Source organism: Ylistrum balloti, unplaced genomic scaffold (genome assembly GCF_031769215.1).
Source record: "Ylistrum balloti isolate Yb309-2 unplaced genomic scaffold, AGI_CSIRO_Ybal_v1 Utg370290, whole genome shotgun sequence".
Taxonomy (NCBI): domain Eukaryota; kingdom Metazoa; phylum Mollusca; class Bivalvia; order Pectinida; family Pectinidae; genus Ylistrum; species Ylistrum balloti.
In genome coordinates this window covers 119721-146277 of record NW_026782220.1, presented here as the reverse complement: position 1 = coordinate 146277, position 26557 = coordinate 119721, and the positions used below count along the sequence as shown (strand labels likewise).

Here is a 26557-nt window from a genome sequence, read left to right as displayed (position 1 = left end):
TTGTTTATGAAACCTGATACAGATCTTAATTTGAGCAACTTAATAAGTTAAAACCAGGGGGTATTTGATTGGGAAATGGACTTTGACCTTCATATCTCCAGTGGGTGCCATTTTTATTTGACTGGTGACCTTCAGATGACCCCTAGTCTGCAGCCTTGTATAATATGGATGTTCTTTATGAAGATATCCTGATTTTAATGAAACAAGTTCCTCTTAGATCTGACCATGTTTACTGTATAGATTTACATGGAGATATTGATGCTGGACAGGGTGGGCAGTAACTGGTGTTAGTCCAAGAGAACTGTGGTCAGCAACTGACCATAATATCCAGGGTAATTAGTGTTGATCGACTAGGTATCTCTATGAATATTGCTGTGTTTGTGGAACAGTCTCCAATTAGACGAAGTGGTTGTCAGGATTTTTGTCCCTTAAAATCTGGTTATTAGATTACCTGTTGTGGAGATGCTGTTTTAGTCACCAGGATATAAAACACCTGTTCTATCAAATTTTCCGTTCTTTTCTTTAAATTTTTTCAGTTTTTTTTTTATCAGCTTGCCATCTGTCCATTAACAAGTCAAACATTGTTTTCCTGTCAATGTTTAGAATTAGCCCAACTTCAGATAAAACTTACAAGTATTGGTGATTTCCGACTATTGACCAAAAAATCAGAAAGAAAGCAGAAATTGGTCAAATAATGCATTATATCTTAGAACTCACAGTGGATATCAAGTTAGGCTGTTTTTGTCTGATGTCTTTCTGGATATCAAGTTAGGCTGTTTTTGTCTGATGTCTTCTGTATGTCAAGTTAGGCTGTTTTTGTCTGATGTCTTTCTGGATATTAAGTTCGGCTGTTTTTGTCTGATGTCTTTCTGTATGTCAAGTTAGGCTGTTTTTGTCTGATGTCTTTCTGTATGTCAAGTTAGGCTGTTATTGTCTGATGTCTTTCTGGATATTAAGTTCGGCTGTTTTTGTCTGATGTCTTTCTGTATGTCAAGTTAGGCTGTTTTTTGTCTGATTTCTTTCTGTATGTCAAGTTAGGCTGTTTTTGTCTGATGTCTTTCTGGATATTAAGTTAGGCTGTTTTTGTCTGATTTCTTATTGATATCAAGTTAGGCTGTTTTTGTCTGATGTCTTATTGATATCAAGTTAGGCTGTTTTTGTCTGATGTCTTCTGTATGTCAAGATAGACTGTTTTTTGTCTGATATCTTATTCATATTAAGTTAGGCTGTTTTTGTCTGATTTCTTTCTGTATGTCAAGTTAGGCTGTTTTTGTCTGATGTCTTTCTTGATATTAAGTTAGGCTGTTTTTGTCTGATTTCTCATTGATATTAAGTTAGGCTGTTTTTGTCTGATGTCTTCTGTATGTCAAGATAGACTGTTTTTTGTCTGATATCTTATTCATATTAAGTTAGGCTGTTTTGTCTGATTTCTTTCTGTATGTCAAGTTAGGCTGTTTTTGTCTGATGTCTTTCAGGATATTAAGTTAGGCTGTTTTTGTCTGATTTCTTATTGATACAAGTTAGGCTGTTTTTGTCTGATGTCTTTCTGGATATCAAGTTAGGCTGTTTTTGTCTGATGTCTTTCTGTATGTCAAATTAGGCTGTTTTTTGTCTGATTTCTTTCTGTATATTAAGTTCGGCTGTTTTTGTCTGATGTCTTTCTGTATGTCAAGTTAGGCTGTTTTTGTCTGATGTCTTTCTGTATGTCAAGTTAGGCTGTTTTTTGTCTGATTTCTTTCTGTATGTCAAGTTAGGCTGTTTTTGTCTGATTTCTTATTGATATCAAGTTAGGCTGTTTTTGTCTGACGTCTTTCTTGATATCAAGTTAGGCTGTTTTTGTCTGATGTCTTATTGATATCAAGTTAGGCTGTTTTTGTCTGATGTCTTCTGTATGTCAAGATAGACTGTTTTTTGTCTGATATCTTATTCATATTAAGTTAGGCTGTTTTTTTCTGATGTCTTTCTGTATGTCAAGTTAGGCTGTTTTTGTCTGATGTCTTTCAGGATATTAAGTTAGGCTGTTTTTGTCAGATTTCTTATTGATATCAAGTTAGGCTGTTTTTGTCTGACGTCTTTCTTGATATTAAGTTAGGCTGTTTTTGTCTGATTTCTCATTGATATCAAGTTAGGCTGTTTTTGTCTGATGTCTTTCTGGATATTAAGTTAGGCTGTTTTTGTCTGATGTCTTTCTTGATATTAAGTTAGGCTGTTTTTGTCTGATTTCTTTCTGTATGTCAAGTTAGGCTGTTATTGTCTGATGTCTTTCTTGATATTAAGTTAGGCTGTTTTTGTCTGATTTCTTTCTGTATGTCAAGTTAGGCTGTTTTTGTCTGATGTCTTTCTGTATGTCAAGTTAGGCTGTTTTTGTCTAATGTCTTTCTGTATGTCAAGTTAGGCTGTTTTTTGTCTGATTTCTTTCTGTATGTCAAGTTAGGCTGTTTTTGTCTGATGTCTTTCTTGATATTAAGTTAGGCTGTTTTTGTCTGATTTCTCATTGATATCAAGTTAGGCGGTTTTTGTCTGATGTCTTTCTGGATATTAAGTTAGGCTGTTTTTGTCTGATGTCTTTCTTGATATTAAGTTAGGCTGTTTTTGTCTGATTTCTCATTGATATCAAGTTAGGCTGTTTTTGTCTGATGTCTCTCTGGATATTAAGTTAGGCTGTTTTTGTCTAATGTCTTTCTGTATGTCAAGTTAGGCTGTTTTTTGTCTGATTTCTTTCTGTATATTAAGTTAGGCTGTTTTTGTCTGATGTCTTTCTGGATATTAAGTTAGGCTGTTTTTGTCTGATGTCTTTCTGGATATTAAGTTAGGCTGTTTTTGTCTGATTTCTCATTGATATCAAGTTAGGCTGTTTTTGTCTGATGTCCTTCTTGATATTAAGTTAGGCTGTTTTTGTCTGATGTCTTTCTTGATATTAAGTTAGGCTGTTTTTGTCTGATTTCTTATTGATATTAAGTTAGGCTGTTTTTGTCTGATTTCTTATTGATATCAAGTTAGGCTGTTTTTGTCTGATGTCTTTCTTGATATTAAGTTAGGCTGTTTTTGTCTGATTTCTTATTGATATCAAGTTAGGCTGTTTTTGTCTGATTTCTCATTGATATCAAGTTAGGCTGTTTTTGTCTGATGTCTTTCTGGATATTAAGTTAGGCTGTTTTTGTCTGATTTCTTATTGATATTAAGTTAGGCTGTTTTTGTCTGATTTCTTATTGATATTAAGTTAGGCTGTTTTTGTCTGATGTCTTTCTTGATATTAAGTTAGGCTGTTTTTGTCTGATTTCTTATTGATATTAAGTTAGGCTGTTTTTGTCTGATTTCTTATTGATATCAAGTTAGGCTGTTTTTGTCTGATGTCTTTCTGGATATTAAGTTAGGCTGTTTTTGTCTGATTTCTTATTGATATTAAGTTAGGCTGTTTTTGTCTGATGTCTTTCTTGATATTAAGTTAGGCTGTTTTTGTCTGATTTCTCATTGATATCAAGTTAGGCTGTTTTTGTCTTATGTCTTTCTGTATGTCAAGTTAGGCTGTTTTTGTCTAATGTCTTTCTGTATGTCAAGTTAGGCTGTTTTTGTCTGGTGTCTTTCTGGATATTAAGTTAGGCTGTTTTTGTCTGATGTCTTTCTGTATGTCAAGTTAGGCTGTTTTTGTCTGATGTCTTTCTGTATGTCAAGTTAGGCTGTTTTTGTCTGATGTCTTTCTTGATATTAAGTTAGGCTGTTTTTGTCTGATGTCTTTCTTGATATTAAGTTAGGCTGTTTTTGTCTGATGTCTCTCTGGATATTAAGTTAGGCTGTTTTTGTCTGATGTCTTTCTGGATATCAAGTTAGGCTGTTTTTGTCTGATTTCTTATTGGTTATCAAGTTAGGATATTTTCAAGAAGTGAATTTTGACCAGATTTTAAGGGTTGTGAGTGCCAAGACAAGCTTTGAGAGGACACCAGGCTTTATATGATACAAAATAATCAGTATATATTAAAAACATTTGGTCATAAAACATAGTAATCCCTATGTGAACTATATGTGAGGCGATTACAGAAGAAATACTTCTTAAAGCATGAGTGATAAATATCTAAAAAATTTAAATGAAAAAGAAGTAGAAAAAAGCATGAAAAAATTTGATAAAATTTGATAAAAGATAATAGAATTAAGTCTGTAGAAATGTTTGATAAGAGAAATAAGTCTGTAGAAATATTTGATAAGAGAAATACGTCTACAGAAATGTTTGATAAGAGAAATAAGTCTGTAGAAATATTTGATAGAGAAATAAGTCTGTAGAAATATTTGATAGAGAAATAAGTCTGTAGAAATATTTGATAAGAGAAATAAGTCTGTAGAAATGTTTGATAAGAGAAATAAGTTTGTAGAAATGTTTGATAAGAGAAATTAGTCTGTAGAAATATTTGATAAGGGAAATGACAGTCTGTAGAAATGTTTGATAAGAGAAATAAGTTTGTAGAAATGTTTGATAAGGGAAATAAGTTTGTAGAAATGTTTGATAAGAGAAATAAATTTGTAGAAATGTTTGATAAGAGAAATAAGTTTGTAGAAATGTTTGATAAGGGAAATAAGTTTGTAGAAATGTTTGATAAGAGAAATAAATTTGTAGAAATGTTTGATAAGAGAAATAAGTCTGTAGAAATGTTTGATAACAGAAATAAGTCTGTAGAAATATTTGATAAGAGAAATAAGTCTGTAGAAAGAAATGTTTGATAAGAGAAATAAGTCTGTAGAAATATTTTATAAGAGAAATAAGTCTGTAGAAATGTTTGATAAGAGAAATAGGTTTGTAGAAATATTTGATAAGAGAAATAAGTCTGTAGAAATATTTGAAATATTTGATAAGAGAAATAAGTATGTAGAAATGTTTGATAAGAGAAATAACAGTTTGTAGAAATGTTTGATAAGAGAAATAAGTCTGTAGAAATATTTGAAATGTTTGATAAGAGAAATAAGTCTGTAGAAATATTTGAAATGTTTGATAAGAGAAATAAGTCTGTAGAAAGAAATGTTTGATAAGAGAAATAAGTCTGTAGAAATGTTTGATAGAGAAGTAAGTCTGTAGAAATATTTGATAAGAGAAATAAGTTTGTAGAAATGTTTGATAAGAGAAATAAGTCTGTAGAAATGTTTGATAAGAGAAATAAGTTTGTAGAAATGTTTGATAAGAGAAATAAGTCTGTAGAAATATTTGATAAGGGAAATGACAGTCTGTAGAAATGTTTGATAAGAGAAATAAGTCTGTAGAAATGTTTGATAAGAGAAATAAGTCTGTAGAAATGTTTGATAAGAGAAATAAGTCTGTAGAAATATTTGATAAGAGAAATGATAGTTTGTTGAAATGTTTAATGCTGTAGGATGATTTTATAGTTTTGAGTAGAAATATAAAGATTAAAAAAAAGTTAAATCAATAGAATTTGGAATCTTAATAATTTGTATGATATAAAGATTTGCTGTCAGGAGTTGAATTTCTGATGTATGCTGTAAAAACATGATATTAGTAGAGATAACCTCCCTGTAAGATTGTACACAAGATACACCATCACACACTGGTGTAGAGCCTGGAGCCACCCACCACAGTGCCAGAAGCTCCTCTAGGGCCTATGTAGTATGGTAATAGTGTGTAACTTTGGTGTTGTAACAGAAGGCAATGTCCAACTACATTCTAATGTAATTAGATCCATCAACACTGTGGATACTGCTACACAACTGGATTCCTACTTGGAGAAGCCTTTACTTGGGATAGTTGGTGTCAAATTGTAACTCTTCAAGCAAGTTTTACACTGAAAGTTTTACACCAGATGGATTGCTGAAACTCCAGCTGGTGTTTACACTGGATTTTACTTTCCATTGAGTTTTACATTGGAAAAGTTTAACACTGGAAAAATTTTACACTGCTGTAACATTATTTCTTAATTACGCTAGATCAATCTTATGAGTCTTAAAGTTTGATTGCATTTCAATATTTAATTCATTTGGATATTATCAAAGTTACCAGCTTCTATAGCAAACTGCCCGTCATTTTCTTGCACAATAATTTCAGCTTTCTATGGAATGACATAACTGCACATGTCAGATCTTCAAAAAAAAATTCAATGATTCTGGTTAATTTTGTGTCAGGATTCTGTTGGATTAAAGTTATAATGTAAGAAAAAAACAATTTCACTATCAGTTTACATAGATTCTGTGAAACGAGTCTGGGTGTTACATGTGTTATCAGTACAAAAAATAGATTTAAACAGCTATGACCAAACATTTTTTGATGAAATGATAAATTGTTATTTTAATATTACTGATCTGTTTTAAATTTCTTTTTATTTCCATGTAAATGATGGAAATTCTGTGGCCTAAATCTCCTAGCATTGTGTAAGGTTTTTAACAAATCTGAATATTTGTATTGGAGATAAGTATTCTTTTGACTTCTGTATTTTTTATTTCTTGTTTTGATAAAAGGGGGAAATAAAATAACAAAAGGAAAAGACAAAAAGATGATAGTTAGGTTAAGCAATTACACCAAGTGTTATAAAGGCAAGTTCAATGTTCTGATAGTGTTGTGTGGGGATATACTCTCCTTGGTATCACTTCTGGAGTCAAGTTTCTGTGGTAGCAGACCTGAAAAACTCCAAGGAAATGAATGCTACAGGAAGTCAGGTGTATTTTGATGTACTAGAGTGACAGGAATTACCTGTAAGACAGGAAGTGGAGCTGTTGTGTGTTGTTTACATTCACATTTTATTGGCTGTTTCTTGGGCTTTGGGACTATGGCGTTTCAATATTTAGGAATGATGATGGTAAAATTAGCCCACTGGAAAAACTTCAAAAGGAAGAAGGTAATAGGAGCTTTAGTTATTCTGAACTAGAACCAAGGGTCATATCAGTGTACAACATGGCAGTCAAACTATATTGAATATTTATATCTAGACCTTAAAACATATGATATGTGTATGTTGACCTTAAAACATTGTTCTGTGACCTTAGATATGTGTATGTTGACCTTAAAACATTGTTCTGTGACCTTAGATATGTGTATGTTGACCTTAAAACATTGTTCTGTGACCTTAGATATGTGTATGTTGACCTTAAAACATAGTTCTGTGACCTTAGATATGTGTATGTTGACCTTAAAACATTGTTCTGTGACCTTAGATATGTGTATGTTGACCTTAAAACATAGTTCTGTGACCTTAGATATGTGTATGTTGACCTTAAAACATAGTTCTGTGACCTTAGATATGTGTATGTTGACCTTAAAACATTGTTCTGTGACCTTAGATATGTGTATGTTGACCTTAAAACATTGTTCTGTGACCTTAGATATGTGTATGTTGACCTTAAAACATTGTTCTGTGACCTTAGATATGTGTATGTTGACCTTAAAACATTGTTCTGTGACCTTAGATATGTGTATGTTGACCTTAAAACATTGTTCTGTGACCTTGATTATTTGTATTTTCATCGTAAAACTGAGTGTTGTGACCTTGAATATTTAGATATTGAACTTTGATACATCAACATTGAAAAATGTTACTGTAGCTTGAATTCATTCGTTGTATCTAAAATATTTGTTTTATGCTAATTATGGTAGGACATTATTGCATATATAAAAGAAATATTTCACGATCATTCCTTAGTATTTCTTTCATGGCTTCAACGTTAAATCTTTATACCTCAGTAAATACTAGTTATAGAATGATCAGTTTACTACTCAACATCAAGTTTGTTTTCAGTTCTGGTTTCTAGCCTTCAGTTACATTTCATTCCAGTTAACCACAGATATCTTTCTTAATGCTGTATTTTGAAATATCTATATTGTACATACCATTAAACTTATATGATAATGTTGATATTATTTTTCTGTATGACAATAAATATTTTCCTAAAAAAATTGAAGAAAATCTGCAATTTAAAATTCCCACTCACTAAGCACTAGTTAGTTTGTTTTTTGGTTCCTTGTTGTATACCTTGTTTTCATTTGAAAACATGACATTACTTACTTGGATTGACCAAGGGTTACGTTGCAAATATCGTTGATGAAGCAGAAGACGCTTAACTTCCAGAACACCTGGTCTTATTTTCCTTGTACTTTTTTAGGAGTCTGTGTGTAAATCTTTCTTTCGCTCATATTTTGCCATAATTTAAATGGACTTTGAGTTTGGATTACATGATGACATGTTGGTATTACATAAATTTCTTTTTTTGAAAGGTCTGTAGTACCATCAAATGCAGTTTAACACTTTGCACTTTCGTGGATTATGTGTTGAGGAATTTTATAAATGAAGTGTTTGGTTTACATGTCCAATAATGTATGTGGGCTGATATTTCTGAATATATGCATTTGAAAACAAAAACAAAAACAGACAAAATAAAAAAACAAGCTTATGCTTTACTGGTGTGGCTACCTCTGATTAAGGAATGCACAGTATCGAAATGAATGGTGAATAGTTCGGTAGCAAGGGGGAGTAACTCTTCTTGATATTTACAACATCAGAAATATGGATAAGAGAAAAACTCAGAATATGAATTTGTCATATGAACATAGCTGATAAATTTTGTAACTGAAAATTTCAGGGAGGAGAAGAGGTAAGGGTGGATTGGGAGGGAAGGCAAGAGGAAGGGGGGGGGGGGTTCTTCAGAAGTATTAACTGACTACAAACACAATTATAGACTTGGAAGAAACTATATCCCTGAAATAAACTATATTCCTGGTAAAAATTGAATCGTGCAGGGTATGATCCAGAAACTTTGATCTAATTTATATCATAACTTTTGATTAAATTGATGAGAATTCATTTGAAATGGCTACATTATGATGTAAAAGTTAGTTGTAAGTTATTACTATGGAAGTCTATTACAGGTACATTTGGCACTACTGAAAGAGAAAATGGTATTTGGAAATGATTAGAAATCTGGCATTTTGACAGACAAGCAAAATAGAAAAGCTTGTGGTAAATTTTATAGAAATGTTAATAGAGTCGTCCTAGCTAATGTGAATTTGAAACATCAGCCCTGCATCAAAGAGTCATTTATATCCCCTAGTCATTCTGGTAAATATATACACGACTTTATCAGAAAACTATCCTACAAAATTTTGTTTAGAATTCTGAAAGTTGTGTCTTTCCAAGGTGAAATGGTCGAGATGGAATGATATTTGATAATTTTTGTCCAAAGTCAACATTGTTTTAGGTCATCTGGGAATCGCCTTTTGTCCGTCGTCATCCGTCATACATCCTCCGTCGTAGGTTAGATGTTATTTTGCCTCAAAACACTTCTTCTTATAGCCTTGGTAGATTTCAACCAAATTTGGCCTGAAACATTATCAGGGCGTGGCATTGATATCAAATGAAGTGATCCTGACCAAATCTTAGTTTTTGCTTTGGTCCAAAATCAAACATAATTCATCTAGGACAAATAGTCTGAACTACTTCTCAAGTTTCATTCATACCAATGAGAAAAATACTTGGAGTTTGATTTGTTAAAGTATTTTCAGCCTGAACAAAACTTCCAACAAGGTAACCACAGTAGTTATTTTGTAACATGATGGTTCAACTGTTTTTATGCACAGAACCTACCTTTCATCAAGTTCTCATACTTTCAAGGAATGTTCAAAATTTGAAATCATCAGATTTGTCAGACAACCATTAGTGAATATTGTGTTTTGCTATCAGACTTGTTCATTCATGGATTGTCAGATGACCGCAAAGGGCCATGGCCTTCTTGTCATTTTTTTTTTTTACATGCAAGTTTTGAAAGTTTTGAAACTTGAACATGATCTAAATAGGTAAACAATCAATTTTCTGTTTCTAACATCTGTTCAAGATTAACAGATTTCTATGCATTTCGTCTGGTACATATTCCATCAGTAGAGATCTTGTTCTATATTAAGTGTACCTTAATTTCTATATTTCTCCACATGAACTGAATAGGTACTAGCCCCTTTGTACAGTGTTATGATCTAATTAACTGCAATCTTTTGTAGCCTGTCAGCTGATTATTCCAGTTATAGACAGATGGAAAACATTTGTAGGAGTGTGGGGACCTGTAAAACATCAAAATCTTAAATAAAGTGTTTGAAAGGAAGTCTTGTAAAACATAACAGTCCTGCATCACACTCATGGTAAAGACATGCTTAGTGATAACAACAAACTGTTATAATCACCTGTCTAAAATGACCACTTGTCTGTTATGATCACCTGTCTAAAATGACCACTTGTCTGTTATGATCACCTGTCTAAAATGACCACTTGTCTGTTATGATCACCTGTTTAGAAAGACCATTGTCTGTGATAATCACCTGTCTAAAATGACCACTTGTCTGTATGATCACCTGGATAAAATGACCACTTGTCTGTTATGATCACCTGTCTAAAATGACCACTTGTCTGTTATAATCACCTGTCTAAAATGACCACTTGTCTGTTAAAATCACCTGTCTAAAATGACCACTTGTCTGTTATGATCACCTGTTTAGAAAGACCATTGTCTGTTATAATCACCTGTCAAAAATGACCATTTGTCTGTTATGATCACATGTCTAAAATGACCACTTGTCTGTTATTATCACCTGTTTAGAAAGACCATTGTCTGTTATGATCACCTGTCTAAAATGACCACTTGTCTGTTTTGATCACCTGTTTAGAAAGACCATTGTCTGTGATAATCACCTGTCTAAAATGACCACTTGTCTGTTATGGTCACCTGTCTAAAATGACCACTTGTCTGTTATGATCACCTGTTTAGAAAGACCATTGTCTGTGATAATCACCTGTCTTAAATGACCATTTGTCTGTTATGATCACATGTCTAAAATGACCACTTGTCTGTTATGATCACCTGTTTAGAAAGACCATTGTCTGTTATGATCACCTGTTTAGAAAGACCATTGTCTGTTATGATCACCTGTTTAGAAAGACCATTGTCTGTTATGATCATCTATCTTAAGTAAACTCTTCTCTACAAATCTTTAAAAAACATCTGTCGATAAATTTTGTCAAATCAGTTTTGAAGTTAATTATTCAGACAGGAATTGGTTGATCTTCAGCCATCAAAATGTTTTCACATAAGTCACTAATACGACAAATTAGTTTTGCTGGGCAAAGAAATAAATAAGATTAGATGAGTAGGGGGTCACAATGTTAAAACGAAGGAACATTTACATAATTATGTTTGCCATGTAACAAGATTTAAGTACAGCGACGAAAGTACTCATGTCTGTCTCGGACTGAAGAGAATTTAACTGGTTATGGTGCCAATGGGTGTCTATGTTAATAACATATCTATTCTGTATTGTCTGTGAAAGGAAAAAGGGAGGTAATCTGTGTGGTAAGGTGGCGGGAAAAGAAAAAGGGAGGTAATCTATGTAGTAAGATTGTGTTAAGGTAAAGGGAGATAGCCTTTGTGGAAAGGTGGTTGTCAAAGAGAAAGGGGGAGATAGCCTTTGTGGAAAGGTGGTTGTCAAAGAGAAAGGGGGAGATAGCCTTTGTGGAAAGGTGGTTGTCAAAGAAAAGGGAGGTAATCTGTGTGGTAAGGTGGTTGTCAAAGAAAAGGGAGATAATCTATGTGGTAATGTGGTTGGTAAAGAAAAAGGGAGTTAATCTATGTGGTAATGTGATTGATAAAGAATAAGGAAGGTAATCTTTGTGGTAATGTGGTTGATAAAGAATAAGGAAGGTAATCTGTGTGGTATGATTGTGGGTTAAGAGAAAGGGAGGTAATCTGGTAAGATGGTGGGTGTGTTCAGAATGGTGGTAACGAAAATATTAGAGAATGTCGGAAGAATGAGACAAATGGTGCGTGAGAAAAAGGGAGAGTTCAGAACAGAGGTAACGAATAGATTGGGGAGTGTCGGAAGAATGAGACAAATGGTGCTTGAGAAAAGGGGAATGTATGGGAAAAGGGAATAGAAATCAATTAATTTCTAATGATGGGGGGAAACTAAGGCTGTGGTTTAGAGTCCAAGTAGTTTTAGAAGGTAAGGTCTGGCAGGTAAACAAGTGCTGATATTCCTCATGTGTTTCTAAACATGTTCTCTAGCCAAAACGTTGGCTACATCAAAAAGATTTTTTAAACAGTTCTTCATTAATTCATTTCCAGCAAGAGAAAATATCTGTTGTTTGTAGATAACAGGGACTCACATTTTCACCCTCTTCCCATTTTGCTTGTTAGAATTAATTATAACGAAACATTCACCTTTTCCTATGGATACCTTACATCAGGATTTTTTTTTTAATTTGAATTTAATTTTTGCGAAGTCATTGGATACAACTAAAAGAAATGAAATATGAGAAACTTTATTATATTGAGAGAGTAATGACAGGTCTAAAAAACTTAGATAGAAAAAAGGATAATAGTTTACCAAGTATGCAAAAAATGAAAACATTGAAAGATCTCTATAGGATAAATGTTTTAATGTCAGAGAATTGTTTGATACAGGTTTTCAATGTATAATTCTCAGTTTGAAGTTCTGTGTTAGAGAGTATCACTGTTTTGATTTTTGTGTATTACCTCTCTTGTTTTAGTATAATAAGGGAATTTAATCAAGGAATGCGGAATCATTCTGAACATTGATATGAAACACAGAATCAGTTTAAACTGTCTAGTCATCACAGCAGCCAGACCCTTTTGTATGATATTCAGTGGTGAGCTTTATTTTTACAGATCATGCCAAACATTTTGGGCTTTAATACTGCTCCTAGCAATGCATTTTCTATTTCTCATTAAATTTGACATAAAATTAAATTACTGCTAAAGGAAGTATGGGTTTCTTTGGAGTTCAAGACTTTGTACAATGACAGAGTTTAGCAGGATGAGACAGCTGTGAGAATGCCAGACAGTTTCAGTAAAAGCTTCTATCCAGAGAAGGAAGTCAGAGTTTAGCAGGATGAGACAGCTGTGAGAATGCCAGACAGTTTCAGTAAAAGCTTCTATCCAGAGAAGGAAGTCAGAGTTTAGCAGGATGAGACAGCTGTGAGAATGCCAGACAGTTTCAGTAAAAGCTTCTATCCAGAGAAGGAAGTCAGAGTTTAGCAGGATGAGACAGCTGTGAGAATGCCAGACAGTTTCAGTAAAAGCTTCTATCCAGAGAAGGAAGTCAGAGTTTAGCAGGATGAGACAGCTGTGAGAATGCCAGACAGTTTCAGTAAAAGCTTCTATCCAGAGAAGGTAGTCAGAGGCCGACTGATATAGAAGACTAAGTCACATTTTTCCCTCTCGTTACATTTATACACTGGTAGTGATACTGATATTGCCAGTAGATCCTGGTGACATAATAAAACTGTTTTCCATTTCCATGTTACAGGGTGATATCAGTATTGTTATTGAGGATTACGCTGCAGCTAATAACTCCGAACTGACAATCCAAAGAGGACAGCAAGTGGAAATACTCGACCCCACTCCTGGAGAACCAAACTGGTGCTTAGTGAAGTCCCTTACTCCGCCCGGTGAGGGAGAACCCAGTCAGGGGCTTGTACCCCTATCCACTCTCAAACCCCTACCAGTGATGCGAGGGCCAGGATCAAGAAGCAGTATGGATCTGGATGGTTAGAATATAATTATCACTGTCAGTTAAACATTTTATAGTCACACATTTTAAGTGATCTTTCTCTGGCATTTTATTGAGTTAATTCTAATTTTGAAATAATGAGCTATAGAATAGCTCTATTGAAATTTTATGTAGAAAACTAGACCTGAGATAAAGGAAAGTGAGGACCAGTATAGATTATAGGTGTATCAGTATTTACTCATTTTAACCTTTTTGTTTGTAGAGACATTAGGTATGGCTGGAGATGCAAGCCCTAGCTCTTCTATGGTAGCTCTCAACGTTGCTTCACCAATGAGCAAGAGGAAACCTAGCTTCAGGTAAGACCTTATCTCATTTTTCATTGGTTGTAAGTCATCTCATTTAGATTCTGATTGGCTGATGCACCAGAAATCACTTTCTAGTGATAAATTTCATGATATCCAGTACCTCAATTCTTATTGGCTCATTTCTTATCACATCATGTTAATTGAGTGCTGATTGGCTCATATCTTCTCACAATTTGTTAATTGAGTTCTGGTTGGCTGATATCCATTTACAAATTGTCTTCTGGACACTGACCTGTTACACAACATAATAAAACAATAATCAACATCATTACAGAGACTTATCATGATTCTGATTGGTGGGAATACCAGCAGAAAATCTTACATCTTTATTATGATTGGCTGAAGAATCTTTGTATACATAACTTAGTCACTAAATTGCCAGAAACACTGTGGTGAATTCTTGCAGAAATTCTTTTCAATCTTACATTAACTGTTCAGACATTTGGTTTCCTATCTCAAACTAGATTATAGAAAATGGAAAGAAATTTGAGGTAAAGTTTTAATCTTTGAAGGGTGGTTGGAAAGCTATTCACCTTATCTTCCTGTAGAGTCAACACTTTCACTGATTATATGTCTGTGATACCTCTGTGGCAGGTGTAGTAATATGTTTGTTGTATGTATTTAGTGCCAAAGATAGCATAATATGAACACAAGATGTTAGCGTTGTAGACTTTCCTGACGTGATCATAGTTTTGATAAGATTATAGAAATACAAATATATAGTACAGGGGACTTGTTAATATTTACAAATTGTTGTTGATGTGATACCATATGTAATTTCAAAAGTGTCAGACTTGTCAATGTAACATAGGGTTTAGGCTAAGATGACTGGGATAACTGATAAGGAAATATATTATAAAGTATGTGTCCTTCTGAAAAATCCTTCTGGTCACTTCATCACCAGATAATTTTGTTTTGTTTCAGGTTTCTAGATAACACAACTGATATTTTATGTGTATTGTAATAAGATAATATTTTGTGGTCAACGTATTTTTGGAGTCACTCTCTTTGAATTTAAAGAAAATATATTGTTTGTTTCATTGGTTGCTGGCAGGGCATATGTATTACATTGATGTATTAATTCTGTCATATCTCTTACCTGCAAAAATATACACATGTAGATTGATAAATTGAATGTTTGACTCAAATAAACATCAACTTGTATAACCAGTTATAATGAGTGTTGATTGCTTTTGGATTTAAGAGTACAGATCTGTGTCATGTAAAAAAAAAATTTGTTTTAAGAAAATGGTTGACAACTCCTGTACGCAAACTTAGTCAACCCAAGATGGAGAAACAGACAGTCACCATCTTGGAATCACACACAGCAGTGCCACCTGATGGCAGAATGATGCGACTCAAGGTAGGCAACTCACTTCATGTTTGTTTTATGTTTAATGTTTGTTCGTACTTGTTCAAATCAGTAGATGGTACAGTTGTTTATAATGATTTTCGATATTCTCTCTTAAAGCATTCGATGGTTGTTATGTTTAGGAATTTTCAATGGAAGATGGAGATCTGTGCTCTTTACGATTTCAATTATGCAATAGCAATGAAATAATAGAATAGAAGTTCTTATGACACAACCAGTAGAAGATTTAAGTGTAAAGTATCAATGACTTGTAACACAGTCACCTTCATCAGACAAATGACCAGTGTAGAGCATACTAGCACTGATGTACATATAGTACAAGATGGTTAGGTATCAACCAACTTTTTCAGCTGTACTATGTAACAGGAGTTGAAAAATGCGCGGCCAGACTGGGGTTCGAACCAGGGAACTTCCGAAATCTAGACAGATGCTCTATCGACAGAGCTAACTGGTCTCAGATGATCGACCCGTCCAGTTCCGTGACATTCCTCCCTCCTTAATTTTAAGTCTTTGCCCCCAAAGACATCACATCAAACAATCCATGTTTTGCTTATCCCTTGTTAAGCATACACCTACTACTAGAAACAAGATTTGGTCATGGCACCAAATGTAACAGGTGCAGAATATTGTTCGGCCAGACTGGGGTTCGAACCAGGGACCTTGTGAACTCTTAGACAGATGCTGAGCTAACTGGTTGTCGACGATTGACCCTGTCCTGTTCCGCTACAATTATATGTACACTAAGGTAGAAAATAAAGGAAACAGAATTATAGTCAAAAAATGAAGTACACAAGATGGTAACAATGTACTGTAGTCAGTTTGGCTACATTTTATGTACACATATAGCAAACATAGGATTATAGTACAGCTGAAAAAATTGGTCAATTCCTTACCTTATTGTACAATACATTTGTCAAGTGTTAGTATGTTTCACACTAGTCATTTGTCTGAACAATTGATTAATGTGCTTTGTACTTTCTTCAAAATTTAGAACCTCTTTATTTCTTGGCAGGATTATAGGAATTGGAATTGGTAGTAAACAACTTTACCATGTACTTAAATGGTAACCTAGACTTAAGCATTGATCTTAAAGGTAGGAACAGAAAATTCTAATTTTATCACAACATGGATATTTTGTCAGGAGTATTAAAAGAATTCTTATGGATTGTTTTCTGAAAAACACATTCAAAATGGACTTTTTAAATAATATTACAGTTTTTGTGATTTTAGGAGCATTTAGGAATATCGCAAATATAAGTCATTTGATATGGCATGTGTCCTTGTCTGGGTTACTTCCATGTTTGTGATAAAAAGAGTTTGCTGGTTAAAGTAGATACAAAGATTACTAAGTCTGGGTTGCTTCTATGTTTGTGATAAAAAGAGTTTGCTGGTAAAATTAAATACTAAGATTATTTTCAGCATTATGACTTATAATAATGTGATGTAAAAAAGACCTTTGCTTTTGTGATATGATTACAAACGAAGGTAGGTTACGGATTTTTGTAAAGAAGATTGCTGTGATGGAGCAGCCAAGGGAACATCTCCTGATTTCAGAGGTCTGTTTCTGATGTCTTCAATGGTAAGGTAAGTCAGTAGTGTACTCGTGGCATTTAGCATGGAAGAAAAACACAAAATACATGACTTTACTTCTTTGACCGCCTCTTCCTTTCAACCTAAATCCTACATCCTTTCACATCAACTGCCCTTTCAATATCTTCCTGCAAATCTGAATCCAACATCCTTTCACACTGATTGCCCCATCCTATTTCTTCCTGCCATCCTAAATCCTATTCACTTTAACCTTGACTGCCCCTTCCCATCACACTCATGCTACTCTCATTTACAACCCTTTACACTGTATCAACACAAATTGATCACCTGTGGAATTTCCTGTCCATAGCCTCCACCCTTCTTCACCTGTCTCAGTCTCTGTCTAATGTACTTGACTATGACTGTAGACCCACCTTTACCTGTCTGTATCTCTGTCTATTGTACTTGACTATGACTGTAGACCCACCTTTACCTGTCTGTATTTCTGCCTATTTTACTTGACTATGACTGTAGACCCACCTTTACCTGTCTGTATCTCTGCCTATTGTACTTGACTATGACTGTAGACCCACCTTTACCTGTCTGTATCTCTGTCTATTGTACTTGACTATGACTGTAGACCCACCTTTACCTGTCTGTATTTCTGCCTATTGTACTTGACTATGACTGTAGACCCACCTTTACCTGTCTGTATTTCTGCCTATTTTACTTGACTATGACTGTAGACCCACCTTTACCTGTCTGTATCTCTGTCTATTGTACTTGACTATGACTGTAGACCCACCTTTACCTGTCTGTATTTCTGCCTATTTTACTTGATTATTACTGTAGACCCACCTTTACCTGTCTGTATCTCTGTCTATTGTACTTGACTATGACTGTAGACCCACCTTTACCTGTCTGTATCTCTGCCTATTGTACTTGACTATGACTGTAGACCCACCTTTACCTGTCTGTATCTCTGTCTATTGTACTTGACTATGACTGTAGACCCACCTTTACCTGTCTGTATCTCTGTCTATTGTACTTGACTATGACTGTAGACCCACCTTTACCTGTCTGTATTTCTGCCTATTTTACTTGACTATGACTGTAGACCCACCTTTACCTGTCTGTATCTCTGTCTATTGTACTTGACTATGACTGTAGACCCACCTTTACCTGTCTGTATTTCTGCCTATTTTACTTGACTATGACTGTAGACCCACCTTTACCTGTCTGTATCTCTGTCTATTGTACTTGACTATGACTGTAGACCCACCTTTACCTGTCTGTATTTCTGCCTATTTTACTTGACTATGACTGTAGACCCACCTTTACCTGTCTGTATCTCTGTCTATTGTACTTGACTATGACTGTAGACCCACCTTTACCTGTCTGTATCTCTGTCTATTTTACTTGACTATGACTGTAGACCCACCTTTACCTGTCTGTATCTCTGTCTATTGTACTTGACTATGACTGTAGACCCACCTTTACCTGTCTGTATCTCTGTCTATTGTACTTGACTATGACTGTAGACCCACCTTTACCTGTCTGTATCTCTGCCTATTGTACTTGACTATGACTGTAGACCCACCTTTACCTGTCTGTATCTCTGCCTATTGTACTTGACTAAGACTGTAGACCCACCTTTACCTGTCTGTATCTCTGTCTATTGTACTTGACTATGACTGTAGACCCACCTTTACCTGTCTGTATTTCTGCCTATTTTACTTGACTGTTGACAGAGATAAATATTAATCAGTATATGATATTTAAGATATATATATACCATTACTTAGGCAATACAATTATCTCCCTTTATTTCACTTTTATAAATAGCTTTGAACTTTGCCTTCAAACACGGAAGTGTGGATGGACACTTCAATAAATGAGAATAACAGTGGACAGTCCAACAAGGCTGTAAGAATTATCTCCCTTCATATCACTGTTACCACTGTCTCTTACAATACGGCATACACAATACCTGGAAGTGATGACAATTCAATCATCAAGGCTGGAAGGGTCATCGCCCTTTATTCATTGTTATCACAAGCTCCGATGGTACTGACAGAACACAACAAAATACTTCGGGGTGGGGACAATGCAATCATCAAGGCTAAAAGGATTATCTCCCTTTATCTCATTGTTATCACAAGCTCCGATGGTACTGACAGAACACAACAAAATACTTCAGGGTGGGGACAATTCAATCATCAAGGCTGAAAGGATTATCTCCCTTTATCTCATTGTTATCACTAGCTCTGATGGTACTTACAGAACAAAACACAGTACTTTGAGGTTTGGACAATCCTTGTGGATTTAAATCTTATTACTTGTCTTTCTTACATCACTGTATTCTATTTCTTGTTGTAGACGTGTGATCATAGGTAAACTTATGATAGATTAACAAATATTTCCTATATTTTGAATTCAAAACTTCTGAATTATGAAAAATAAGAATGACAAAAAGAAATTTCTATTTCACTTGTGAAATTTCAGTTTATGTATCTGATTGTCAGAAGAGTGAGTCTGTTAAACATGTAAGTAACTTTAATACGCAAAACATGTTATCCGTAATTTGAAATCGAATGAGGCAGAAAGTATTTTCTGGTTTGAAATTTATTCTGTTGGCATAATATGTAACAGAAAACACTTGTACAATTTATGGAGATTTCAGACATCTTGTAAAAACTATGGTGATCACCTGCTCATCTGGTTGTAATGGTGTAGAACTCTTTCATCTGTCTTGTTTATGATTTCACTTCTGTCTGCTGTTTCTAGACTACAAACATTTCTATCAGTTCTCATAAACTTTTTATTAGTTGTTGTTCTGTAGAGTATAAATGAATGATTGTTTCTCAATTAATGCTGACATTTTTCAAGTAATTGTTTTGTAACGATCAAACGATAATTTTTTATTATCACTTCATGGTAATAATCTTTTATCAGTTACAGAAAAAAGATATTTGAGTTTTTGTAGAGATTCTGCAATTGTTAAGTATCTTTATTATGTGTTTCCATATTGAAGGAAAATCAGGGTTCTGCTTAAAAAACATCTACTTAAAAAGGTGGAACGATTCATGGCTATATCAATGTTGTTCTCATTATATATATGTAAATTTAAGACAGTGTTTCAAATGCCCAACCCATCCCTACACTCTTCAAAGAAGTCCTTATTTTCTTACTAAGGACCTGCTATGACTTTTTAGTCATCTCACTGTTTAATCCAGGGAATGCAGAGTTCATATTTACATTTTTACAGATATTCTAAAAAAACTTAACCTAAAAAACAAAACAAAAAAACTGTGATATATCTATATATTAAAAAAAAACAACCCAAAAAACAGTTGTAGACGAGAAGAATCAAACATGCTATTATATGCTTGATTTATATATCTATTTAGGTTTCAGATAAGAGTAATGACTTGATTAAGTTTTAAAGAAAATGACAAAAATATTCAAGTGGTAAGTTTTAGGTACTAGCAGTGTTGAGTATATGGGTACTAGCTGTGGTGAGTATATGGGTACTAGCTGTGTTGAGTATATGGGTACTAGCTGTGGTGAGTATATGGGTACTAGCTGTGGTGAGTATATGGGTACTAGCTGTGGTGAGTATCTAGCTCTGGTGAGTATATGGGTACTAGCTGTGGTGAGTATATGGGTACTAGCTGTGGTGAGTATCTAGCTCTGGTGAGTATATGGGTACTAGCTGTGGTGAAAATATGGGTACTAGCTGTGTTGAGTATATGGATACTAGCTGTGTTGAGTATATTGGTACTAGCTGTGTTGAGTATATGGGAACTAGCTGTGTTGAGTATATGGGAACTAGCTGTGTTGAGTATATGGATACTAGCTGTGTTGAGTATATTGGTACTAGCTGTGTTGAGTATATGGATACTAGCTGTGTTGAGTATATTGGTACTAGCTGTGGTGAGTATATTGATACTAGCTGTGTTGAGTATATGGGTACTAGCTGTGTGTTGAGTATATGGGTACTAGCTGTGTGTTGAGTATTTGGGTTCTAGCTGTGTGTTGAGTGTATGGATACTAGCTGTGTGTTGAGTATATGGGTACTAGCTGTGTGTTGAGTATATGGGTACTAGCTGTGTGTTGAGTATATGGGTACTAGCTGTGTGTTGAGTGTATGGGTACTAGGTGTATGTTGAGTGTATGGATACTAGCTGTGTGTTGAGTATATGGGTACTAGCTGTGTGTCGAGTGTATGGGTACTAGCTGTATGTTAAGTGTATGGATACTAGCTGTGTGTTGAGTGTATGGATACTAGCTGTGTGTTGAGTATATGGGTACTAGCTGTGTGTTGAGTATATGGGTACTAGCTATGTGTTGAGTATATGGGTACTAGCTGTGTGTTGAGTGTATGGGTACTAACTGTGTGTTGAGTATATGGGTACTAGCTGTGTGTTGAGTATATGGGTACTAGCTATGTGTTGAGTATATGGGTACTAACTGTGTGTTGAGTGTATGGGTGCTAGCTGTGTGAGTTTATTAGTACTAGCTGTGTGTTGAATATTTCATGCAATTCATTTTTTAACCTGAAGATTTTGTCATATAAATGTACTACAGATTTTCCAATGCCTCTGATAATTGTTCATGTTTCTTCTCCCATTAAAACTCTCTACATGTTCAAATGCAAAGTAAATAAAACAAATCAAGGACTTTATACCTTAAAATGCTTTAGAATGAAAACAACCTTGGTTTGTTTGGTCTGAATCTCATTTAGAAAAATATATTTGTATTTAAAAAATTAAATGATGTTGTAAATGCTACATTGTAATGTGACCAGCTAGAGTCTGGGCGTTACGGTGTTACACTAGCTCCTTGTTAGAACTCCAACACTATAAAACATGTCCTTTGTGTCCCGTTACAAAAAGTAGCGTGACCAATTGTAGTTAACGCTCTTTATAATTTACTTAGTATTATACGGACAACTTAATTCAGAAAATATCCAGTTATGTTCATACCTGGTCAATATTTTTGAAATTTTTTGATATTTCTTTTTTATAAAAACATTCAAGTAAATAGTAGGATTAAGATGAATTTGATTCTTGTTATGAAATTATTTCCTGTAGTAAATAGGTTTGGTTTGGCTCTGAATTTTAGGTCTGATGTACATGGTAGTGTATGGATAACCTGTCTTTATCCCAGGTATATATACCTTCAGGTGTAGGTAGGCAAGTCACCAACAGGTGTGCTGGTCTTCTGGTTGTACAGGTAAATACTGTGATTGATCACTGGTATTGATTAGGTAAGGACAGGAGACTGACACTTAGAGTTTACTGCCGTGAAAACGACGGAGAAATCTGTCACAAGGTGGCATGTCAGTCAACGACAAAGCTGAAATACTCACACAAGATTCCTCCAGTTGGCGTTATCTATGAATGACTTCTATGTTGATGCTTTCCTGATCGTAAAATAGTGTGGTTTGTGATTATGATCGACTCATACAGTGACACTCTGTAGAATTGATGTGTGTCTTCTATGCTGAATTTCCTCTCTGAAAAAAGACGTAACGTACATGAATGATGGATAAAGGACATGTGTGATTTGTTTTCCGGACAAAATTCTGAGGTGAATAAAAAGGAATTAAAAGTGGACATTTTTTTTGCCAGTTTTTTTTTAATGTGTAGAATTCTCCAAAAAAGTTTTGTGGATAATCACAAAGAATTTTCGTGAAGAGTATGTGTCAATATTCTCTCCTGTTCATCGATATTTCTCCATTTGCTGTAAACTTCATCAGAGTATAACTAAGGACACAGTTCTCGAAGAAATGTTTGTCAATTAGTGATTGTCAATATTTATCTGTCCTAGTTTTGATGATAGAATGAAAATATCATGTGAAAATCCATAGAAAAGTTACAGTTAACCAGTATTCCGTTTACCAAGTAACTGTGTTTATGAACATTTCCAACTGGAGCAATGGGAAAGATGTGTGTAAGGAGGCAGGAAACTAGGGAATATAGTTAACACAGTAACTAGAAACTGACTGGGCAAATTTGATAGCTCCTACAAGGGAACTGTTTGAAGTTTATACCAAGCCAGACATTAAGGAAGAGTTGGCCACGTGAAGGAATCTCTGACGGAGTGAGTCGGAAAAGTTTTTGTTCTTTGGAGAGAATAAATTACAGGAAAATGTGTACTGATATATACTCGTGCAGAGAATAATGTAGGGGAAAGCGAATATATTGATGATGGAACAGTTTTTCACTGTTATTGTGTGGCCTGGAGAAATTTAACAATATATTACAGTAGAGGTGTCCTATGGTTTGTTTTACTCAAGAACTACATTGGTTGACTGGGGGGAAAAAATCTACAATATAAAGTGTTTTAAAGATGTCTGCAGCCAGAGGATAACTGTTCAGAAAAATTCAACAACCTCAAGATTTCTCCCAAGATTTCCACAGCTCTTTATTTATCAAGGTAAACACTTTTAGGAGTCAACATTTGTTATATAACCATACTTATGTAATTAATCGACAGCAAAAATAGTTTCATACCTTTCAATAACAAAAAATCTGTATTTTGCACATTTTCCAAGGTTTTTAAGCTTCGGAAATGAACCTTTATAGACGAGAAAAACTAATTTCTTAAAATTACTTTTTCTGACGGGTAAATGGGATTTTTAAATTATGTATGATGAAGCAGTTTTACTGATATTTTATGGCTGAAATAATGAAGAAATAATTTTTTTTTAAATTCCTGTTCTAAAAGAAAAATGGCTGGAAAGTATATTCCGATGTTTGTATATTATATAAGGCTTTTACTGTTTCCAGTTAAGACAGGTTTTACAATATCAGGTTTGTTTTAGGTATTTGCAGACAGTTGTTTCAATTAATGGCTTTTTTTTAGCCTAGTGTAAATGTATCGACTTTGAAATGATCATTTTGAGAAGATTTGAAATTGATTTGAAGTGGGTTGTTTATTTAATGAAGTGAGTATGTACATAGATATGGTGATAATACTGAGAGATCTACTGCGAATAGCTGATAGACTGACTACACAGTCTAGGTTGATTGGCTACAACACATGTCTACATCATATGCTAATGAAAAACACATATTTAAAACCAAAATCTATAAAAAAAAAAATATCATCATAATTTCCCCAGTGTTTAGGGCTAAGTGCTTTCATTATTTTAAGACATCATGTGCTTCCGATTGAAAAGATGTTTTGCGTTTCGTAAATATCAAAATAGATTTTGTTGTTGGAAAGGGGATGTTATCGTCATAATAAGTTAGATGAACAAAATGTTCTAAATAGTGTTGATATATCTAGATCTGTTTGTGTGGTTGTTGAGTTTGTTTACATGTTAGAGGCAGGGTACTGGAGTGTAGGGTAAGAAAAAGGACACGTTAGAGACAGGGTACTGGAGTGTAGGGTAAGAAAAAGGACACGTTAGAGACAGGGTCCTGGAGTGTAGGGTAAGAAAAAGGACACGTTAGAGACAGGGTACTGGAGTGTAGGGTAAGAAAAAGGACACGTTAGAGACAGGGTACTGGAGTGTAGGGTAAGAAAAAGGACCTATTAGAAACATGATATAAAATGATTTTTGTTCGGATTGGAATATATTGTTCATTATTCCTGGTAGTGAGTCATCAAATCATAAAAATTATGTTACACAGGTCTAGATTAAAAAAAAAAACAATAATTATTTTATTTTTTACAGATTTACATTATGATAACTGTGTAAACATTTCATATTTTGAATTAATAAAAGATGTTTGGGAATTAAAAGACAATACAACAAACATGAAATGAATATTTAAGTAGATAAAAAAGGAGCTGGGTATTTAAAACTATTCAGAAAATACTTAATGAATTGCTTTATAAACATGAATCAAAACAAGTAAACAAAAATAAAAACAAGGTGCTTTTTGATAATCTGAGTAAGTTGTTAAATTGTGACGTTATAGAGTATAACAGGATATAGTTGATTTGATGAAATTATGGTTATGCTTTGTGAAAATATAAAGGGAATTCGTGTAGCCAAGTATTTCTGATATGGATATTTTCTTTATAATAATATATCACTTATCTACAAGATCAGGCTTTATACTACCCTATATAATCTGTATCTCCAATCTAAACTCGGGTGGCAAGGGATGGGGGAGACATACCTTGTAGGGGTTGGGATGGGAAAAGATATATGTTGGAGGCGTAGGGGTAGGTGAGTTATACCTTGGAGGGGTAGGTGAGTTATACCTTGGAAGGGTAGGTGAGTTATACCTTGGAAGGGTAGGTGAGTTTTACCTTGGAAGGGTAGGTGAGTTATACCTTGGAGGGGTAGGGGTAGGGGTAGGGAATTATACCTGCCATAGAACAAACTTCTGTATAAAACATTGGTATTTACAGAGTTATACAAGACATTGGTATTTACAGAGTTATACAAGACATTGGTATTTACAGAGTTATACAAGACATTGGTATTTACAGAGTCATACAAGACATTGGTATTTACAGAGTTATACAAGACATTGGTATTTACAGAGTTATACAAGACATTGGTATTTACAGAGTTATACAAGACATTGGTATTTACAGAGTTATACAAGACATTGGTATTTACAGAGTTATACAAGACATTGGTATTTACAGAGTTATACAAGACATTGGTATTTACAGAGTCATACAAGACATTGGTATTTACAGAGTTATACAAGACATTGGTATTTACAGAGTTATACAAGACATTGGTATTTACAGAGTTATACAAGACATTGGTATTTACAGAGTTATACAAGACATTGGTATTTACAGAGTTATACAAGACATTGGTATTTACAGAGTTATACAAGACATTGGTATTTACAGAGTCATACAAGACATTGGTATTTACAGAGTTATACAAGACATTGGTATTTACAGAGTTATACAAGACATTGGTATTTACAGAGTTATACAAGACATTGGTATTTACAGAGTCATACAAGACATTGGTATTTACAGAGTCATACAAGACATTGGTATTTACAGAGTCATACAAGACATTGGTATTTACAGAGTCATACAAGACATTGGTATTTACAGAGTCATACAAGACATTGGTATTTACAGAGTTATACAAGACATTGGTATTTACAGAGTTATACAAGACATTGGTATTTACAGAGTTATACAAGACATTGGTATTTACAGAGTTATACAAGACATTGGTATTTACAGAGTCATACAAGACATTGGTATTTACAGAGTTATACAAGACATTGGTATTTACAGAGTCATACAAGACATTGGTATTTACAGAGTTATACAAGACATTGGTATTTACAGAGTCATACAAGACATTGGTATTTACAGAGTCATACAAGACATTGGTATTTACAGAGTCATACAAGACATTGGTATTTACAGAGTCATACAAGACATTGGTATTTACAGAGTTATACAAGACATTGGTATTTACAGAGTTATACAAGACATTGGTATTTACAGAGTTATACAAGACATTAATAACCGGGAATATTTGATTGATTGTATTGATCTTGTTTCTATGTAAGCTTAACATTGACAGACAGCGCACTTACGTTATATTGGAGAGAACTCTTTTCAGAATGGAGATAAAATTGTTGATGTAATGAAAAGACCACTAGATGGCTAGTCAATATAAATAGTTCTCTAACTATGTCCTTTTGGGCCTGTTAAATTATCTAAAATGCAATTTGAGAGAAGTGCATGTTAGGTTTGATTACCATTGTATTGATTCTGTGGAAAGTGTGTCTTCTTCTCAGCACCTGAATTCTCTAGGTATTATCCACATGTCTTTTTCAAAAG

At 34.1% G+C, this 26557-nt stretch overlaps 1 protein-coding gene across 2 annotated transcripts in view; it reads left to right on the top strand.

Annotated features, from left to right (window-relative positions):
• Window positions 1-26557, top strand: part of LOC132552977 (triple functional domain protein-like) — a 125691-nt gene that overhangs the window by 5930 nt on the left and 93204 nt on the right. Inside the window, exons 1-4 of one of the 2 annotated variants that reach the window (XM_060217179.1) lie at window positions 6758-6827; window positions 13292-13532; window positions 13758-13851; window positions 15106-15223. In XM_060217179.1, coding sequence (XP_060073162.1) covers window positions 6759-6827; window positions 13292-13532; window positions 13758-13851; window positions 15106-15223 — 522 coding nt within the window. In that variant the 5' untranslated portion in view covers window position 6758. Of the gene's footprint in view, window positions 1-6757; window positions 6828-13291; window positions 13533-13757; window positions 13852-15105; window positions 15224-26557 lie in introns of those variants that run through there. The other variant, XM_060217183.1, reaches the window with a different exon arrangement.